General features: G+C 39.7%; 1 protein-coding gene across 1 annotated transcript; it reads left to right on the top strand.

Annotated features, from left to right (window-relative positions):
- Nucleotides 1-304: 304 nt before the first annotated feature.
- On the top strand, nt 305-20,522 carry LOC120522594 (NACHT, LRR and PYD domains-containing protein 3-like). The gene is made up of 14 exons (XM_039743450.1): nt 305-389; nt 7,795-7,961; nt 8,153-8,327; nt 9,237-9,302; nt 9,391-11,116; nt 12,493-12,500; nt 13,142-13,146; nt 13,413-13,648; nt 13,830-14,072; nt 14,745-14,918; nt 17,355-17,528; nt 17,735-17,923; nt 18,380-18,553; nt 20,423-20,522. Exons 1-14 carry the CDS (start codon nt 305-307, stop codon nt 20,520-20,522), a joined length of 3,522 nt encoding a protein of 1,173 aa, XP_039599384.1.
- The last annotated feature ends 907 nt before the right edge of the window (nt 20,523-21,429 follow it).

Below are 21,429 nucleotides of genomic sequence, written 5' to 3' on the forward strand. Positions count from 1 at the left end.
CATCTTTAGATCTCACTCTGGGAGCTGATCAAATTTCAAATAACCCCCTCAGAGGTTCACATTGACTTCTGGAGAGTCTAAAATCCTGGAGGTTTGTGAGTTTGTGCATGATTATCATGCCCTTTCAGTATGTCCTGCTCAAATTAACAACAATGTCCCTTGTTGCTCAACTCTTGTAACTTTTTTTAATTTTAATGTTGTCTGTGTCTTGTTCCTACAGTCCCAGTCTACTGAAAGATCACAAACTTTGGTGAAAGGAGACCTTGAAGAAGACCAACTGTTACTCTAATCACAAAATCTAAAGATGTGTGAAGAGAGCTTATGTGAGAAGATTGTGCCACTGATCTCCAAAAAAAGAAGATCTGATGAAGACAATGATGCTCTCTCTGGTAAGAAAATTCTTTATTAATTAAAATAAAAGTACTTCATTTAAATTTGTTTTATAACCACATATGTTATGTAAAACAGAACACCTTGTTAGTTTACTTTTTACATATTATTTGCTTTGTGGATTTTCAATAGATGGGCCACTTGCCCTTATCAGTGATTGCAATGTAAGAAGCTGGCTGTTGCTTTTGATGGCTTTTTTACCACTTTGGACATTGAGGTGCATGTGTCAGGTGTCAGCTGGTACTTGTGCCAACTATTTAGTGGTTTCTGACGCAGGAAAGAAAATAAAGGGAATGGTGGTGACAATGACAGAAATCATTCATCACTCTCAAATTAATTTAATTATTTATAAGTCCTATTTGAAGGAGTAAAGAAAAAGAACAATTTTTAGTTAAAGTTAATTTGTGCTTTGGGAAAGGGAGAGGGTTTGGGGCTTCATCACACTGATAAATAAATCCACAGTATACAGTAAAGGAGTCAAATGTTCATTGTTAATTCCTAGTAGTTGGTATATGTGTAAGGTAACTAAGGACATCTGAGGTGATTGTCTGTTTAAACAAGAAAAGTCAGAGAAGAATAAAATCTGTAAAAGTTTAAAGGCGGCATAAATTCAACTGATAATTGAAATAAGTGCCAGTCGGTGAATTCAAGGTAACTGTTAATTATGTTAGAAAATCTGGCAGCAGTGGTGGTGGTGCTTAACAACACGCTCCTGTTTGGTTCTAGTCACAGATAGTGCTAATTAAAAAAGAATACAGTAATGATCAGAGATACTGATGTCCAGGGTCAGTGTTATATTAATATTAAGCCCCTTTTTTATGAGTAAATCCAGCTTTTTACCTCCTTTATGTGTTATCAGGGTGACATGCTGATTAAGATCAAACGAGATCAGAAGGTTCATAAATTCTCTTACGTTGGCATCACCCAGATTATCTTTACGAATATTAAAATCGCCCAGTAATAAAAACCTATCATAAGTCATTAATATTGTAGATAACTGATGAAAATTCATCGATAAAGGATGCATTATATGTCAGCGGACGATAAATGGTAAGAAGCAGAGAGTTTGACACTCCTTGAATAACTTGAGCAAGATACTGGAAAGATATAAAATTACCAAGATTGATAACATTACAATTGAACTGACTAGAAAAACTATTTGTGAAGCCGCCACCACCTTTCTTCCTTTGGTGAACAGAATGAAAGAAATTATAAACTGGAGGAGCAGCTTCTAAAAGGACGCTGGTGTCATTTACATTTAACCATGTTTCACAAAGAATTAAACCATCGATATTCCTCTCCATGTTAAAGTCATTTGCATAAAATGTCTTACTAGTTAAAGCCCTAATGTTAAAGAAAGACACATTAACGTTTGTGTTGGCACACAGCTTTTTAAAAATCTTGGGTTGACTAGACATATATATATATTAAATTATTTGCATTTACACCTACAGGCCACCTGTCATTCTAGCCAATCTAGGTTTCTTATAAATAGGTTTAATGCAATGTGTGTTTCTAGATAAAGCTCCTACATACTCATTATATTTTAATACACGTTCATGTCTATCATTAAACATATTATTTGATAGTCAAGAACGTTGTTTTACCTTAGCGATGTTTTCTGAGAGGACTCGAGCTCTGAGTCTATGGGGGCTAAGGGGGAAGAAGCAGGCAAACTTTACCGGGGCGCTGGGGGCAGTTGATACTTTTTTTCAGCAGTAGATAAACAGTTGTGGGTGGAAACATTTTACTACAACTGTACACTTGATGATCCATAACAGTACATGGTGTGACCTGTAAGGTGTGTCACTAACCTTCAAAATGCCAGGAATAACTCTACACACTCAAATCCAGATTCAAGACAAGTATTTATTGAACAGTGTACCTACTAACAAGCTAGTTTACACACTGCACAATTTTATTTTTCTCCTTATCTTTTCCACTTATCCCAGGTGAGTGTTGTCCATCTCCTTCCCTGACTCTGACTCCCCAGGTGAAGTGGAGGGCTTCCTTTTAAGACTCAACCCAGAAGTACTTCTGGTCCCAACTGCTTGTTCTCGGAAAGCACTTCTGGGTCAGACGGAATTTGAGCCTCCACTTTTCAACAGTTCCCTTTGGCAGCCCCTGTGGAATCCAACTGCCAGGACAGGCTTATGCAACCACAACTCCCATGGTGCCCTACAGGCATTCATACAAGGGTTCTCCATAAGGGATGTTGCCACTCATTGTATGGAGGAACAAACTGCATATGAGAAGTAATCTCCTACTGTCCCATATGTGTGTTCCCCAGACAAGCAAAGAGTCCATTACTTGTCCTGGTCGGGAGGGTCCATCCATTTTGTCCATTGGCATCCTATCTCTGCATGTAATCCTCATCCATTGCTGCTGGGATGCTGGTGCTGCTGGTCTTTTCTTCTGTACAATTCATTGTGTTGGCCTTCCAGCAAGGTAAGGGAATGTAGTCAACCTTGGATGGGACACTAGTTTGTCCATTACAGTGGACATTACATTTTAAAGCAAGTTAAATACATAGATTTCGTTTGTGACCATACTGCTCTTGTCTGATTATTTGGTTACTAAAAGGATATGTATGGCTCCATTCTGTTCAGCATCAATGAGGAACACAATCCCAAGGAGTTAATGCCCCCTGCTGGAGACAGTGACGCCTTAATATCAAACTATTGGATTAATTAGAAAATATGCTGCTGATTTATTTCAAACCTAGTTTTGTTAAACTTGTCTTGTTTGAATGAAATGTTATTTGATTTTAATAAAATTAATAAAATGTTAAATTAAAAAAAAAAAGATGCTGCTTTTAAATGGAACAGAACAGCTCATACAAGAAAGCTAAGGAAGCTCAAGAACTTAAATGGCAGGGATCAGTAAGTGGTTTCCAATGAAAAAGCAGTTTTATGGCTGGATGGATTAATGTGAATAAACTGATATATATGTTAATGAGATATAAGGAAACAAAGTGATCCTATGAGTATATAGTGCCGTGGTTCATAGATTTTTGTGCTTTAATCTAAAGGTAAACCAGTGTGTAGAAAACAGAAGATGAAGGCCTTTTTCAGTTAGTAAATCAATGATTTAGCTACAAAATAAAATTTAATGTGAGTAACACTACCATGGATAAGATATCAGTAGTCTAAGTATTAGCATAATACAAAAACTGCTTTTTTTCTATAATTCTTACATGACCAGCCACTAAGAAACTGTGTAAAAGAGAGAGTGTGAGAGTATTTGGGGTTCTTTAGAGTGTTTTTCTTTGGTTGCTGGTTCTTCTTGCTGTGTGATCCTTCCAAGTAATCTTCTGGCTCTCACTCCTTCTGAAATGTGCCACCTGTAAAGGCTCGTCTGCTTGTCTGGCTTTTGCCACCTGCAACATTCTCTGACTGTGTAACTGGTTAATGAGAACTTCTTGATATGAAGTTCACTTTGTGACTTTCATTTGAATCGTTAAGGTTGTAGGATTTCATCCACTTTAAATCCTAATGTGTGATGTGTCTGGTTTTATCTGCTGTGACGGATGGTCAGGACACCTTTTTGGCACTGAATCCAGGGGAACAGCCATGGGCTGCACACTACGTCCCCTGGAACACTTGGTGGCAGCCCCCCTGGGTTGCATCGGGGTCACAATCGTGGAACACCAAAGCTAAGCCCTGTTGGGCTCTGTGGCCACCGCCTGGAGGAGCTACACGGCTTCAATTATCACCTGAAGCACTTCCGGTGGGCTATAAGAAGAGCCAGTAGCCACTTCATGTCTCCAGAGTCGGGAGGAGGAGGACAAAGCTGACTAGGAGGAGTGGAGGAAGAAGAGTGTGTTGTGATGTTTTTCTTTTGTGTGTTTTGGGGACTGTGTAGGGCCAGTGGGACACAAGGAACAAGGTAGAAGTGATTAAACATAAATGAAAACTCATTAACTATGGCCAGTCAACGATGGTGGAGATGAAACTAGTACAAAAGGAAGTCAAAAATAAAGTTGCAGTCTTAGAGACCTCAATCAAATGGCTGTAGTTGAGTTTGTGCTGCCCCTCCAGTCTGATGACAGAATCTTTCGATTCAATGATTCCAATGCTCCTTTATCCAAGATGACTTTTCCATATGCAGGAGAGCAGCCTGGCAGTAGCACAGTGGCACCAAGTGCCACATCAGGACTCCGAGAAGAGAAACTGAATAGAGGAGGGTTAGTAACAGTTTGTAAATATTATGACACTTATATTTCTGTAATAATGACTAACAAACAGAAATGCCTGATATAAAAGGTGGCAGATCAGATGTATTAGCAGGCAGATCAGTCCATAGCTTCAGAGCTTGAAAACTAAAAGCTCAACCTTCCAATTTTTTATTAATCCTTGGAATCCTAATCTGATTTGATAATTTACAGTTTAGTGACATTTTTTCATATTCACATGTAAAAAATAATAAGTAAAAACTTAGGGAGCTAGTATAGTGCCTTTTGTGAACCGTTATATGATAGAAATGTAAGATCTAAGAGGCAATAGACAGAAGTCTTTCAGCAACTGTAGTTTACATTCAGCTCAAAGTAAACAAGAACAGTTTCACTGAAACAAATTGTATAAATGAAGCCAGTAAGACTGCAGTAACATTTAACGTTTGGTTTGATAGGAACCATACATCTGAGAGAGATGACAGCTAACCTAGCACAACAATTTAATGTTTATTGAATTTTGGAAGAGGTTGATCACTTGTGTTAAAATGGAGAACTGCCTAGATGTCCTCCAGATAGACACTGTGCTGCTATATTGGACTCCTTCTTTGTTTTTTCTGTATTCCCCTTCCTCAAATTTTAAGATCTGGCACTGGTTTTTTTTATGTTTTTTTTGCTGTGATCATAATCTATGATAGTTTTTCTATTTGAACATTACTCCTTTCTGTTTTTATGATTTCTCTGTTTACTTTAAATTATGTTTATACTTGTACATTTTTTGCGAGCCAAGTTTCTTTTTGCAGTCACTGCCTATTTGAGTTTACATTGTTAGGGTTGTGTCCTTAGAAGATGTGACCATTGTGTAATGATGCAATGGCTTCAAAGGTTGCCCAAGACTACAATCTGCAGATCTGATCTGATCCCTGAGCTCTCTGTTCTGAAGGGTATGGCTAGAGTATGTAAATTACAACAACCAGTTGTTCCACTGTCATGGATTCCCCTCTATATTATGGAAGGCAGGTGCAAAAAGTTCAAGGCGGTTAGATTAGACCCCTTATCAAGCGGGGTCATTTTTGCTAAATCGCTTGTAATTCGACCTCTCTAAATTACAATCATTGCTGTTATTGAACTATCTGGAGTATAAACACATGTTTGGTCTCTTTGTAAAGGTAACATTCTCTAGTTTCACCCTTAGTAGTCAGAATCACTGTAGGTGTGACTGATCAAAAGTTATGCACATTAGAACTCACAGAAAAAATTATTTTTTTTGTTCTCGCCTAAGTTTTTTGTGAAAATAAAGGCCTCTATAGCTGCAGTAGGTAGGTGGGGACAGAAACACACTATGTACCAACAGAATAACTTGTTGACTACTCACATTTCAAATTTGAAAAGAATACCTGTAAAAATGACATTTTACACCAGTTTTTATGTGGGCATGTCCAGGTGCTTTTAGAGGGACCTCTGGTTTATCCATTATCCACATTTTGGAACGTATGGAAAAAGTGTAATAACTTTTGAATGCTTCAACCCACAGATATCAATGAGGGCTCTACTGAAAGCTTACACCTAAAGGAATCTATATCTACACACAGTGTCACTCTATTAGTTATGGAAATTCATATTCCATAATAAAAACAATAAAAAATACACATTTCAATATAAAAATAGTCAAAACAAGTCTTATGGGCCAAAAATATATATATATATTTTATTTTTTACTTTTTTAATAAAATGCACACAAACTATATACATTTTTTACAAACTGTTACAACACAGCTCAGCGTTTTTCCATGTGCCACTGATTGTAGCAATCACTAGCAGGCAGAAAGCACAAGGGCGTGTCACATGTCGCTCTCTGCCATTAGACGTCTCCTGGTACGATCGATCACTGTCACGCCGCGTACATGCATCTATTACTTAATCGAGAGTGTATTTACGTTTATCTGTACTATTTCCATATTTAAAATGTGAAAAAACTTGGTGAAATCACAATAAACAACCACGCACCAAGTCTGCAGACTGGCACAAATGCCAGCTTCGCAGCCCGATCGGTTTTGTTTACAAGTTGGTATGGCAAGTTACATATCGGCGTGCTCAGCTGCTCATTGGCTGTAAGTTTTGAGTGTCACTCACAGCGTCCAATCAAACTGGTAGATTCTACCAGGGTTTGGAGTTGTGCGTCATCGTTCAGCTGTCTGTGACACTCGTTGGCTATACGAGGTGCCAGTCACCCCAGACCCTCGTAATTGGCCAACTTAGGTGTCAATCAGAAGCTAACACTTCCGTGTAACATGCTTTAGCATGGTTATTGCCGACAGAAACAAATTACGTCTGATATGACCAATAGAATTAAAAAAAAATGTCGGAGCTAGTCTCGAGTTAAAAAACGTTTTCTGGAGTTTTTGTCCCTTTCAGGATCTATCGTGTGTTTTGGACCTAATCGGTTTACTGGATTATATTCCCTGGAGCCTTACGGACAGAATGAGATCAATATTGCTCGGAAATATTGATGTTTGACTTGCAGAGAGCCTTCAAAGGTAGTCAAAGGTAGGAAAAGTCAGCTCTTAAAAGTATTTACTTCTCTGTAAAAAAGGATTTAGTGTCAGTGCTGTGGTTGTTGTGTGTCAAAGTGGTTTATATCATCGGAAAGATGAGACTCTGAATTTTCATTTGATGTGTAGTATGTCGAGGTGCATGACAGAGGGGCATGCACACATGGCTGTGACATGATTGTGACATCATCAAATCGTCGTTATGTACCGGGACCGGTACGTGTGCATGTTAAGGGGCTTTAGTAAATAATAAGAAATTCATAAATCATCCTGGTGAAGATGATAGGACAAATAAGGATCTTACTCACCTTTGTGACTGGAAATGCTGGAAGCATTGGGTATTATGATGGTGTTTTAATAAATTTGCCTTACCAATAAAGCATGGAAAGATGGGATTGTGACCCAAGACTGGCATACTTAAAGATGGAAGGTTTTGCCTCACCACAGAACATTTGCGATAAAGACACAAGAGATAAGGTCTTCTGCCATAAGAGCTTTATGAGAAAGAAATGAAACACTAGAATGTGTATACTGAAGAAACAGTTTATTTCAACAATATTTTCTGTATGCGCAGCCTGCAGTTAAGATTGAGACCAGCAGTCATTTTAGACTGACCTGTGATCTCAGAGTCTCATCTGTTCCTGCTCCTCTTCATTTTTGTGTTTTCTATATCTGCTTTAGGTTTGACAAAGAAGTTTCCTAAAGTTATAAAGTCATTTTCTCACAATGATCTCTACAAGATCACTGAGTACTACAAGCCCTACCTGGCATATGTGATTGACTACGACATCACGAGTATCCTGCAGAACCTGGCCACCAAGAACATCCTCACTAATGACGAGGCCAAGGTAGGTGGGTCTCCTTTTACGTACCAGGCACAGTAGAAATGGTGAGCTCAGGAGAATCACCTGAGACTGCTTGATTCCTCATAACAGAATGTCTTGTCATTGTGAGGTCATCAAACCAGATTGACCACTTTACTCTTCTCTCCCCACTGGGCATGTTTATATTGGCCATCTGGTCACTTACTGTCTTTCAGAGAGTCAAAGAAAAAGAAGAGTGTGAGGGGAGAGCAGGTGTGGAGTCCTTCATCAGTGACATAATGAACATGGACAGAGGTATGCTGGTCAACCTGTGGGAGGCATTGGCTGAAGAACGTGTCAGATTTCCGTCACCAAACCTGACACGAATATTGAAGGAGGTGACAGAGGGAGGTGAGTTAGTGATGTCATAAATGGCAAAGAACTCACTGAATGTGTGACACAAGGAAGGGAAATGGAAGGGGAAACATGTGAAAACAGAACAAAATGTTACAGTGTGTAGGCCATTCAACGTACTATTGCCAGCTTACACTGAGAAGCCTACTTCATGTCCCGGAACACTAAACACTTTACCGGTTTCTCCAGTTTTGTTTTCGCATACGTTAATAGATTTAAAAAAGGAGTTGTTTGTCAACACCATATTTATTCAGTAGCTGATGTATGACTTTCGTCAAAGTGCCACCTATCATGACTGAATATTTGACTTGCATGTCTCCACTGCTGTCCTTTAAAGGTCAAGAGCCCACCTAGGTGTTCAGGAATACTTTTCCCCACCTTTAACAGGGAGTCACAGAGTCCATTGTTATACAACACTCCTGATGCAAATGTCCACTTCAGGTTGGCATTTATTAACATTTACTTTGTGCCTTCATTTTCACTTTCCTAAATCATTCACTAATTGGCAGATTTTTTTCACCCCCACCTGTTGCAGTCATCTCAATTTTAACAAAGGTTTCACCATCAAATTCTCTTGAAGATCATAGTGCAGAGCTTAAATTTCCTCATGTAACATACCTACTGCTATTTCCAGCACAATATTATGCTGTCTAGTTGTTCATCGCCTTAGTCTTTCTTCCTCGATAGTTGATAGGTCTCACAACATGGACACACATTACTGGGCTGCTTGCTGTCTTCAGGCTAATCCTTTATTGTGTCCAAACAAAGTTCCTGTTAGCTGCATTCTGTTAGTTTTTGTTGTTGTTTTCTTGGTGGTATAACTTACTGTACAGTTCTTCATACTTTTGTTAATCTGCCCCCTCACTGCTCTGATTGTCACCTCTTTGTCTATTGTTGTCACTTCAGGACCAAACATTTTGTTGGATATTCAGGCCAGTCTCCAGCCCCCTCCCATTAAGGCTAATATTAAAGGTAACCCTCTGATTTTGTGTCTCTTGTCACCAGCTTATCCATTCTTTTGTTCTGCAGTTTCCTTACATGTTTTCATTGTGACTTTCAGACCTTTATGAAACACACAGGGGTGATGTGTCTGAATCCACAAGAACTCTGGAGGATCAGGCTTCTCCTGATGACCCAAACACAAGAGACGTGGGCTTTGAGACTCGATACACAGACTTGATGATCATTGGTCAGTACAAAAGGACCTACGATGAGAGGCACCATGAACTTGTGAAGATGGGGAAGACTCATGCAGAGCTGATGGAGGATTGGACAAAAGAGAAATGTGAACTTATCTGGATGGAGCAGCTTTTTAGAAGGAGTCCAGGAAATCAGACTGCTCCCTGTACTGTAGTGGTCAGTGGAGTGGCTGGAATGGGAAAGTCCACCATGGTCCAGAAGATCATGTTTGACTGGGCCAGAGGCACTCAGTACCAGAGGTTTTCATTTGTGTTTCTGTTTAAATTCAGGGAGCTCAACCTCCTCGACACAGAGACAGAACCCCAGATGCCTCTAACCAGGCTGATTGTAAGGCACTATAAATATCTCAGTGACCCAAGACTAAGAGAAATCTTGCAGAAACCTGAATCTCTACTCTTTATATTTGATGGTCTTGATGAATACAAACACAAACTGGACTTCAAACAGAGGCGGTTCTGCACAAACCCAAATGACTTCTTTCCTGTCCACAACCTGGTCACCAGCCTGTTCAATCAGACATTACTGAAAGGCTGTACAGTCTTGATCACAACCAGACCAACTGCCCTGGAGACCCTGGACATGGAGAGAGTTGATCGATTTTTGGAAATCTTGGGGTTCTTCCCTGAACAAAGGCTGATGTACTTTAAAAAGTTCTTTGGTGATGATGCTCTAAGTGATGAGGCTTTTAAGTACGTGGAGGAGAATACAATTCTGTACACCATGTGTTTCAATCCCTCGTACTGCTGGATTATCTGCTCTGTGCTGAACAGCCACTTCATGACACCTGAAGGAGAACGAGGAGCTGCCCCCACGACCATAACTGAGCTCTTTGTGATGTTTCTTCACAACATCCTGACCAAACACAAGCGACAAGCTGAAGACCAGCAGGGAATCCTGATAAAACTAGGAAAGATGGCTTATTATGGAGTGGCCAACAGAAATCTTGTGTTTTATGACAAGTTTGAGATGTCCACCTTTGGTCTACAGCCGGTCCTGCCCTCTCCATTCCTCTCAGGGTTCCTTAAAGAAATCCCTCAGAGAGAAAGCACTCTGGAGCATTTGACGTACACATTCTATCACCTCACCCTGCAGCACTTCATGGCTGCTTTATCATTTTTGCTTGATCCATCAGGGGGCATCGAGGAGCTACTTGTGAAGCTGGACTCATGTAAAGATGGGAGGTTTGAGATTCTCACTCGATTCCTGGCAGGATTGGCCAGGCCTTCTGTGTTTAAAACACTAGGGGGAGTCCTGGGAGAGTTTGAGAGGAAGAAGGCAAAGCAAATACTGGAGTGGGTGAAGCAGAAAGCTGAACAGGCGCTACAGGATAAAGATAAAAGTGAAGCTCTGCGAGTGTGTCAGTGGCTCTATGAGACTCAGAATAAGAAATTAATAAGAGATGCCATTGGGAAAAATTTAAAGATGAACGTTAGTGACATGACTTTATCTCCTCTGGACTGTGCTGTGCTGGGCTCTGTCATTAGCTGCTGTGGAGAACTTGAGGAGCTCAACCTGTCAAACACACCACTGACCTCAGAGTGCATCAGGAGACTGGCGCCAGGGCTCATCTGCTGCAGACGTGTCAAGTGAGTAATAAAACCTTGAAGAGTTTAGTTTGACCATCTGTGAACACAGACGGGTGTCATTAGTCTGTCCATGAGGGAGTATCAGCTCCACATGTAGACAAGTTTTAATGTCAGAAAAAGTACCTAAAGCCACAAAAATAATAGAAATCTCATCACACATAATAACTCATACTCATACCATCCCTGTTGGAAATCAATTGTAACTTTCTCATTTCTCACCTGAGCTTCATAAAATTCATTTTGATGCTATTGTTAGACAAGTCTGAACAATTTAAATCCTGTTTTGCAATTCATGTGGTGAATTATTTTTAAAACAGTTTTTATTGATATCTGCAGGATTAAGTGACTATAACAATAATAACAAATAAGTAATAAATACATAATAAGTAATAAATTTGTAACGTGTTTACATTTGTCCAAAGAAACTTTTAGGTAATAATGGGATGTTTCTTCAGCATATAGAACGTGAAAGATCAAGTGCAACTCACTGTCCATAGAACCATGTCAAGTAAAAAGGACACAACCTGTGCATCATGTCATCAATAAATAAAAAGTGGTGTGTAACTAAACATTGAAAAATCATTATCAAAATGCAATGCTTTGTTTTGGAAACAGAAGCATAGTAACACCTCTGGTTTAGAATTCCTCTGAGAATTAAACTCTTTTATAATGAAATTGGAATAAAAAGTGCTGTGACTCATGTTAATAGTTCAAGTGCCAATGTGCCAGAGTGCTGCCATTGTGCCAGTGCCTTCCACAGAACAGTCGTCATCTGTCATTGACATGTGGGATGTTGTAGAGGAGCATATGTGACAGATAGAGAGCATGGACTGTCAAGTACGTCAGAGATGCTAAGGTCCATTAGTCTGTGTACATTTTGGAACAATCAAGGAATGGATTGTTTCACAGAATTGAGGAAAGTGAGGCAGATGATGTAAACTCTGAACCAAAAATGTGATTGTCTAGGCAGTGAATGAGGCAGATGAGAACACGTGGCGATGTGTGGAAGGAGACGTCAGTGGTCAAATGACAGTAACAGAATGCAGTGAAGGAAGGAGACAGCAGATCGCACAGCCCATATAACCACTGGGTCATTACAATACATATCCATGTGCAGGTCAGGTAAGGCTGGGGAGCATGCACTGGTACAGTGCATTGCTATAGCCACCACACAAAGAAACAGCTAGGGATCCTGGTTGAAAACCCCCAAGGCAGACATGCAGTGCAGTCTCACATTTCGGAAATGACCATCTATCTGCCGCAGCTAGGTGTTACATGTGGTTATTTGTTCAGTCATGCTGAAAAAGTCACCAATTATCCACCCACACACATCCCGCTTTTGTCGTTTTTTCTTAATTTTTATTTTGCTGTTCCAGAGTTGCTGGTATGCAAGCTGCCATTTGTGACTTCTATTCTTGTACAGCAGGCTATTCTGCCGTGTATTTGTTGCATCCACTCAACCTGAAAATCCTTTGACATGATCACAACCTGAGAGTAGTGGGTTTGTAGATGTGATCTGTGATAAGAGTCCAGAAAGGCTTATGAAAAGAATATCAGAGCAGCACACAGCCTCGATTTGCAATTTTAAAGACCTGATTTCTTTAGCAGGTGACTCTGGGCTTCAAGTCTAACAGTCAGGGAATGTGTCTTGTCATCCACCTCAGTCACCGCGTTGGTTTGATAGTACAAATGTTCAACGCTTTTCTTTTGACTTTTCCTTTGTGTCTCACTCCACCTCTTAATAGTGAGGTCCATGTGTTTCTTTTGGGTGGGTCACTTTAGAGGAGAAAACAAGAGAAGACAAAAGAGCTTTTCAACAAATGCTGCTGTCAATGCACACGTTTGTCTTTTGTCATTTTACAGAAATCAGCATTTCATGCTATGTTGTCTTCAAGACAGTTACAATATACACATTTTTGCAAATAAAGACAGAGTGATTTTTCACAATGTTCTAATTGCTAAAGACAAAGGTAAAGAGCTGGCTGGGTAGTTGCTCCATGAGGCAGTTTCTCCTGTCCGTCTCAGATGAGGTGAGTTGGGGTGGGGGTGTTTTGATTATGTTCTTACATAGCTAAAAATCAGTTATTCTTGTTGGTTTCCATTTAAGGCATTCCTTTTTCATTTTATCAATAAACATTTAATAAAAAGAAACACAAAAAAAGAAATACAGCTGAGAGTAATTGGAGTAAATGGTCTCCAGCAAGGTATATAATTGGAATATAGCGTCTTCACTGTGACAAATGTGTACAAACAACTTTAATGGCTTCAGACATGAAAATGAAAACAAATTTCTAAGAGAGCTGCTGTGTCTGTCTCTCTGTACCTCTGTCTTCATTTCCTTTCTCTTCATCTCCACAGTCTGACCTCAAGTCAACTCACCATTGAATGCTGCTTAGCTCTCTCCTCGGCTCTCTCTGCTGAACACTCACGACTGACCGAGCTGAATCTGAGCTACAATAAACTAGGCGATTCAGGAGTGCTTGAGCTGTGTAAGGACCTGAGGGACCCAAACTGTAAATTAGAGAAGCTGAGGTGAGGTGATAAGGAGTGTGTGTGTGTGCACATGTTGATTTTATAAATTTAATTATTACGTTTTTACAGATGTCTGTATTAAGAAGATATGGAAGAAAAATCCAAGTCCTAATGTATTGACTGCAATTCTAGCTAACTTGCCAGATTTTTTGAATTTTTATTATTTGCTCTTTTTTATATGAATATCAGAGATGTTAACTATCATTAACACTCAGTCACACTGTCTCCTCTTCTCTCTTTATCTCTACAGTCTGGAATCATGTCTTCTCACCTCTGAATGCTGCTCAGCTCTCTCCTTGGCTCTCTCTGCTCCACACTCACAACTGACTGAACTGCAGCTGAATGACAATAAACTGGGGGATTTAGGAGTGGATCAGCTGTCTGAGGGCCTAAGGAGTGAAAACTGTAAACTAAAGACACTGAGGTGAGGAAATGACAAGATTGTTTGTGAGATTTTTGGAATACTAGCAACTTTTGAGTAATAATTTAAAATAAATTTTAATAAGGGCCAGGTCTAAACTTTAAATGACATCTCCAGAAAAGGCTGTAGTGTCACCTAAGTAGTCACATTTCAAAGTTTGTATTTGTTATTTTAATTTTTTTTTTTTTTTTTGCTATCACTCACCTTCTGTTAATGTCCTCCCTCTTTATCACAACAGCCTGTCTTCATGTCGTCTCACCTCCAGATGTTGCTCAGTTCTCTCCTCGGCTCTCTCTGTTCCACACTCACGGCTGACTGAGCTGGTGCTGCCTAACAATAAACTAAAGGATTCAGGAGTAGATCAGCTGTGTGAGGGACTGAGGAGCAAAAACAATAAAATAAAGAAACTGGAGTGAGTAACCAAGGAAGATTTGCCTGTGGATGTCTAGAATTCTAGCGAATTTGTGGATTCTTAGTAATAAATGGAAAGATAAGGAATTAAGGGCATGTTTACACTATGAATGATAACTTCAGACAAGACTTTATAGTTTCAGTTAACCTGCCAGATTTCAAAGGTGTTATTTGCTGTTTTTCCCCAAAGGATTGAGAATTTTTATCATCACTTATTCTTGGTCACTCAGCATGTCTTCACCTCGTCTCTCTTTGTCTCCACAGGCTATCCTCCTGTGATCTCACCTCGATGTGTTGTTCAGATCTCTCCTGTGCTCTCTCTTCACCACACTCACAACTGACAGAGCTGCAGCTGAATTACAATAAACTAGAGGATTCAGGAGTGAATCTGCTATGTGAGGGGCTGAGGAGTGAAAACTGTAAACTAAAGACACTGAGGTGAGGAGAGAAGGAGTGTGTATATGTGATATTGTGATTCTAGCAACTTCATGGATTCTGAGTATTTAACACTAGAATTCCTGAAGCCTACGAAAAACTTGTAATTCAGGCCCACCCTTCACACCTCCATCAGCGTCTTTTGTTTTGTAAATGTGTCGATCAGCACAAGCAGCCTGCTATCCCATCCCCCAACCACTGCAGGAAGAGTAAAATTAGCCTCCAGCTCAAGCCTTGAGGTACCTGGAGTTGTATTGTGTAAATAATATATCGTTATTTGGAACACATGCATTTCATGTGTGTTCCGCGTCTACAAAGATCTGGGTAAGTGTAGGATGAAAGGAAACGTGAGGCAAGAAATTCTGAAAACATACCTAAAGCAGAAACTTATTCCATGTTATACTAATAATGACATGAAGTGTAAAATTTGTGTAGACTTTAGTCCAAATATCAAATAAGCATGTGTGCTTTTATTCAAGAATATAGCCAAAGAAAAAAAAAACATTTAATTTACATGTTGCTGTGAATGCGTTACAAACCAGGGCTCAAATGTCAATCAACAGAAAGCTAATACATGTTCCTGGATAATCCAAAGGTCTCGGGTTTGAGACCAGGTGCTCTGTGTTTTGAGTAGTGTGCTGCTATTGTTATTATTATTTCTACAATATAATAAAGCATAAATTTGATATTTGAGTCTGTAACACCCGTGATAAATCTTGGCTAATTGTAAAAGTTAGCACTTTTTTTTTTTATTTATTATTCAGTTTTATTCTCTCAGTGATGTTCATGTGGTACAATGAACTTGCCTCTCCCTCTCTGAGTTGATGGTGTTTATCTCCATTCTTTTCACAAGAGCAGGGCTGTGGCTGATACCTGCTCAGAACTATTTTTGTTGTACCGGCTATCAAAGATACAATTTCCTGTGACCGCTATCAGACTGGACAAAGGCAGGACCATAACAACACACAGTTTCTTCACAGCACTTTTTCCGGCTAACAGACAGCTACACCACAATGTAACTCTGCTTGGCACCATAAGTAAAATGGGACTTCCACTTGCAGATAAAGACACTTCAGTACGTGAGGAATTTGCCATGCTAGTGTTTAGATCTGGAAGTGTCATGGTGACATTGTATGCACCCAAAAAGAAGAAGCCTTTGATTTCAGTCTGTAACAGTTTTGCTACCTGTAAAAGATATCACTAAAGGCATATCAGCAGACATACAAATGCTTCGATCTCATTCAAGTGGTTAATGGAATATAAAATAAAAACTTTCACTGAGGAATAACGAAACAAGTGTGCTTTTATTCAAGAATGAAACTGAATTTCAAAAAATTCAAGTTACAAGAAGATAACAAAAAGACATCATTCACAAGCGTTTGTGGTGAATGCTTTCTTTTCTTTGGTTATATTCTTCTGAAGAGTATTCACGTTATACACTTCTGGTCATTATTAGCATTACATACAAAAAGTTTCTGCTTTAAGTATGTATTCAGCATTTCTTGCATTTCCTTTCATCCTACCTTTACCCAGATCTTTGTAGACACGGAACACACGTGAAATGCATGCATTCCAAATAATGATATACTGTATTGTTTACCCTATACAACTCTAGGAAACTCACTTGCAGATAAGGAGAAGTTTTTGCCCGAGTTGAGCTTCGTCAAGGTAGGGGATGCAATAGCAGGCTCCTTGCTGCTTGTGCTGATTGATAAATTTACAAAACAAAAGACACTGATGGAGAGGTGAGAAGGGATTTTAGGTGGGCCAGGATTACAACTTTTTTCATAGGCTTCAGGAATTCTATTGTTAAATGGAAAGAACTGGAATTAAGGACCATGTTTACACTACAAATGATAACTCCAGGCAAGGCTGTAGTGTCAATTTAGTTGTCATATTTCAAAATTTTTATTTGGTATTTTCCCCCACTAAAGACCTCAGAATTGTTACTATTACTGACTCTCAGTCACTTGTCTTCTATTCTCCACCTCTCTCTTTATTTCTACAGGCTTGAGTCATCTTCTCTCACTTTTGGATGTTGTTCAGCTCTCTCCTCTGCTCTTTCTTCTCCACATTCTCAACTGACTGAGTTGTACCTGAGTCACAGTAAACTAGGGGATTTAGGAGTGACTGAGCTGTGTGAAGGGCTGAGGAGCAAAAATTGCAAAACAGAGAAACTGAGGTGATAAAACAATGTGTGTGTGTGTTTTTTTAATGTAATTATTACCACTTTATAAATGTCAGTATTAAAGGGCCATGGAACAAAAAGTAATATTCAAATGTGCCAACTCCAGGCCAGACTACAATGACGCTTTACTTGTCAAATATGTGGAACTATTTTAGTTTTTTCCATTTATTCATGAGAATTGTGTCTAACAACTGTTTCTTTGTTTCATTCTCATTGTATCTTTACCTCTCCCTCTCTCTTTATCTCCACAGCCTGAGGTCATGTCATCTCGCCTCAACATGTTGTTCAGCTCTCTCCTCAGCTTTTTCTTCTCCACACTCACAGCTGACTGAACTGGAACTGAATGGCAATAACCTGCAGGATTCAGGAGCAGCTGAGCTGTGTGAGGGGCTGAGGAACATAAATTGTAAACTTAAGAAACTGAGGTGAGTGAAAAAGGGGAGTGAGTGTGTGTTGTTATTAAGAATTTTATCATAGTAGCCTTATAGATGTCAGTATGAACAGTGTTGACTTCATGCCAGGCTGCAGTATCACCTGAGTTGTCATTTTTACTGAGTTAAATTTTATTTGCTTTTTTTATATAATGATGAATTGTTACTATCACTCATTCATTGTGTCTTCCCCTCCTCTCTCTTTATCTCCACAGCCTATCTGAATGTCGTCTCGCCTCTGGATGTTGCTCAGCAATCTTGTCCGCTCTCTCTGCTCCCCACTCTCCAGTGGCTGAGCTGGAGCTGAGCTACAATGAACTTTGTGATTTAGGAGTGACTGCGCTGTGTGATGGGCTGAAGAGTGAAAACTGTAAATTAGAGAAACTGAGGTGAGAAGAGAAGGAGTGTGTGTGTGTTTAAACTACACATAATGATTCCAGGCCAAGCTGCAGAATCACCCAAGTTATCACATTAGACAAGTTGAGTTGTTATTTTTCATTTTTACAATTGTCACATTCCGAGTTACACAAATAAAACTTTGAAAATCACACCTCATTCTTGAACTTGCCAGAACAAATTTTTTCATCTTTTAGTAATGAGTAAAACAGAAAGAGCTGCTTTGCTGGACAGGGTGAAGCTCCACAGCCGGGTAAGGGCTGATTGTGTTAGCGAGATGAGCATTTTTAATAAAGTGAGATATGAGAGTAATACACAGCTGATCCTGTATCTCACTGACCAAGTTTATTTGAAAGTGTGCTTTCTTTAAAATTAAGCCATACCTAGAAAGCAAGTGCAGTGTTTCTCAGTCATACACCTTTGGCCTTCATCTCTCTTTATCTTTACAGGCTGTCCTCATGTTCTCTCACCTCCAGATGTTGCTCAGCTCTCTCCTCAGCTCTCTCTGTTCCACACTCACAACTGACTGAACTGGAGATGAATGAGATTTACCTGGAAGATTCAGGAGTGACTGAGCTGTGTGAGGGACTGAGGAGCACTAACAGCAAATTAGAGAAATTGTGGTGAGTAAAACCTTGTGCATGTGTAACAGCCTGAGCCTGAACCTGCCATTGCACAGAACATGTAGAAGTATTGCCTACCATATTATAAAAGCCTTTTCACATCTCAGTGAGAGAGCTGACCTTTAGCTCAGTTGCATGAAATGGTTAGTTAGTCATCCAAAGGTCTCAGGTTTGTGGCTGATGGTCTGCATTTAGCTGCTAACACCACAAAGTTGATTCCTTAGCAGAAACAAATATTGCCATGTCTGAATTTCTGAAGGGGGTGGTGGCAAGAGTACCTCCAGTCCAATTGTGAACTAAAGCAGGAGGTTGAAAGAGAGCAGCCTGACGTCACACATACTATACACATAGATGTGGATTCCTGAGCCAAGACAGTGTGTGTCTGTGTGTCTTTTGGTTTTATTAATTTAATTCTAGCAAATTCATGGATGAAAGTCTGTACTTCTAGGATGCTAGTCAGCCACACAAACTTTTAAACAATAGAGGTATACTGGTCAGATCCACACTTGCTGTCTTCTAGTACATCAAGGAAGTAAAAGCACATTCATAAGATTTCTCCTATTTTAAGTTAAGTCTTGTATGTCCTGACTTTGTGATGGCAGTGCTCCCTGCTGGTCACTTTCAGTGTTGCTACTCCTGTTCCCTTCATAGTAGACCAATCAGAACTGTATTAGCTCACATAAGGTGATTGGTGACCCCAATGAAAAGTGATTACACTCCAGATTGAGGTCAGATTCTGAAGGGTAAGCACAGCTAACATGGTGACAGGTGGCCCATTCTTAACAACAGAGGCATTTTTTGTTCTCTGTCTTGTCTGTTTAATTTTTTTATTTCATCATACAGTCATCATACAGTTCAGTTTCTTTATTTAGGTGACATCGACTCCTAATGCTTTCCCCAACACGTTGTCCTCTCTCTTGGTATCTTCAGTAATAAGAAAGAAAATTAGAAGGAGTGCTGCAATCAGATAGGGAGTGTCAGAGTGACCAGAGTAACGGTGGAGGAGGATGTCTGGGAATAAAGGACCAGCTGAGTGTTGACAAAGATAAAAGACAACTAATAATAATTCTTTGCATTTATATAGCGCTTTTCTCACTACTCAAAGCGCTCAGCAAACGCAGGTTAAGGGCCTTGCTCAAGGGCCCAACAGAGCGGAGTCCCTATTGGCATTTAGGGGATCTGAACCGGCAACCTTCCAATTGCCAGTGAAGATCCCTAACCTCAAAGCCACCACCCCGCCTGAGAAGCAGTTGGTCCTAAAGACAAGATAAGGGGGTTTAACAGACACAAAGGGAGCAATAGCAGAACCATAAGGCAGTAAGAAAGGCTGATGAAGAGAAGTGCAGGTGAACAGGACTGGGAAGATGTGAGATCTGTACTCAGCTAGTGAAGGAAAAGATGAAACTCAACAGCAAACACAAGTGATGGAGTGAAGAATCAGGCAATAGAGATAGAAGGGAATTGAGAGAAAGGAGCTTAGAAATAAATGGAGTATCACGAGGTCAGAGGAACATGGAGACAACTGAAGCAAACAAAGCAAAGGAAGACTGGTGAGGAGATGGCGCAGCATCTTTTAGTGTACAATTCAGTCAAGAAAAATAGGAGAGGCTTCTACCTGAATCAGCAAAGGATAACAAAACAAGATGGAACCTACAAATGCATGAGGTAATAAACTCAAACCTGTTACAGCTAATGAACTGCAGTATTCTACAGAGGCACTGATTGGACTCGTTGTTCTAAGGATCCTGTTAGACACCCAGTTAAAAAGTGTGGCATTGTGGGGAAGACGTGTCAGGGGGAGATTTCTAGGGTATTAATAGAGAGTGAAATGATGTGTCTGTTTAATTTACGATTCTGTCTCTTGCACAGGATATACTCCTCAAAGAACAGTGAAAATGTGAAAAGGTACCTTAAGTCACAACAGGAGGAGCTGTTCAGATTAGGACGGCAGATAGACATCTTCGCATGAGAAGAGCAGCTTTGTGACCAGACTGACGCCAGTGATGGTGCCCCTTGTCAGCTCATTTCCACACTTGCTGGTTTCTCCAAGATTTTCTGTTAAAGTTTTAACTCAGTTGAAATTTCGCTTTTTACAGAAGTTCTTTAAATGAATAAACACATAAATATATAGGACAACATGGTAAAATGACTAAAAAGGAAGAAAATTTTAAAAGAAAAATAAAACCTCTGACTTGACAGTCACAGTCACATGTGGCATTATGCAGGCCTATTGCTGTTGGAATAATGAAGCCCCTACTGTGTTTCTTGACACACTTCTGCTGGAAAATTTGTTTGTTGGAAGTTCTCAGTATTAGTGTGTCAAAGAGAGGTTGGGCCGCATTATTCATAATGACAATCACTTCTGTCTTCATTCTCTTCTCCTTTACTACTTCCAGGGGGGTTCAGAGTATGTCCATAAATTTGGCTGCTCTTTTAATCAGCTTGTTAATCAGCAGCACACCATAGCTTAGAAAAATATTAGAGTTATAGAAGATGTGAATGAAGGAACACAGTCTCCTAAGGAAGAAGAGCCCACTCTGTCTTTTTTATACAGTTCCTCTGCTTTCTGAGATCAGTTCAACCTGTCATTAATGTTGACCCCCAAGTACTTATAGGAGTGCATAAGTTGACCTTTGACACAATCCACTATGCCTTCCTTAGTATTTCCATCTTAGAGCTCAATGATTATATGAAAACTAATCCAAAGTGAGCAATGGACAGAGCACCACCATGTGTCTGCCCTCAGCTTTACAGTATTTACTTTACACTGTGAAGATAATTAACATGAACTGATATGAGACAATATGGTGTGCAAACTGGACATAGGAGGAGAAAGTGATGAGACAAGGCCATCAGTCAGTAAACTTAGCAGCATA

The sequence above is a fragment of the Polypterus senegalus genome, unplaced genomic scaffold, assembly GCF_016835505.1.
Source record: "Polypterus senegalus isolate Bchr_013 unplaced genomic scaffold, ASM1683550v1 scaffold_2427, whole genome shotgun sequence".
In the NCBI taxonomy this organism is placed as follows: Eukaryota; Metazoa; Chordata; class Cladistia; order Polypteriformes; family Polypteridae; genus Polypterus; species Polypterus senegalus.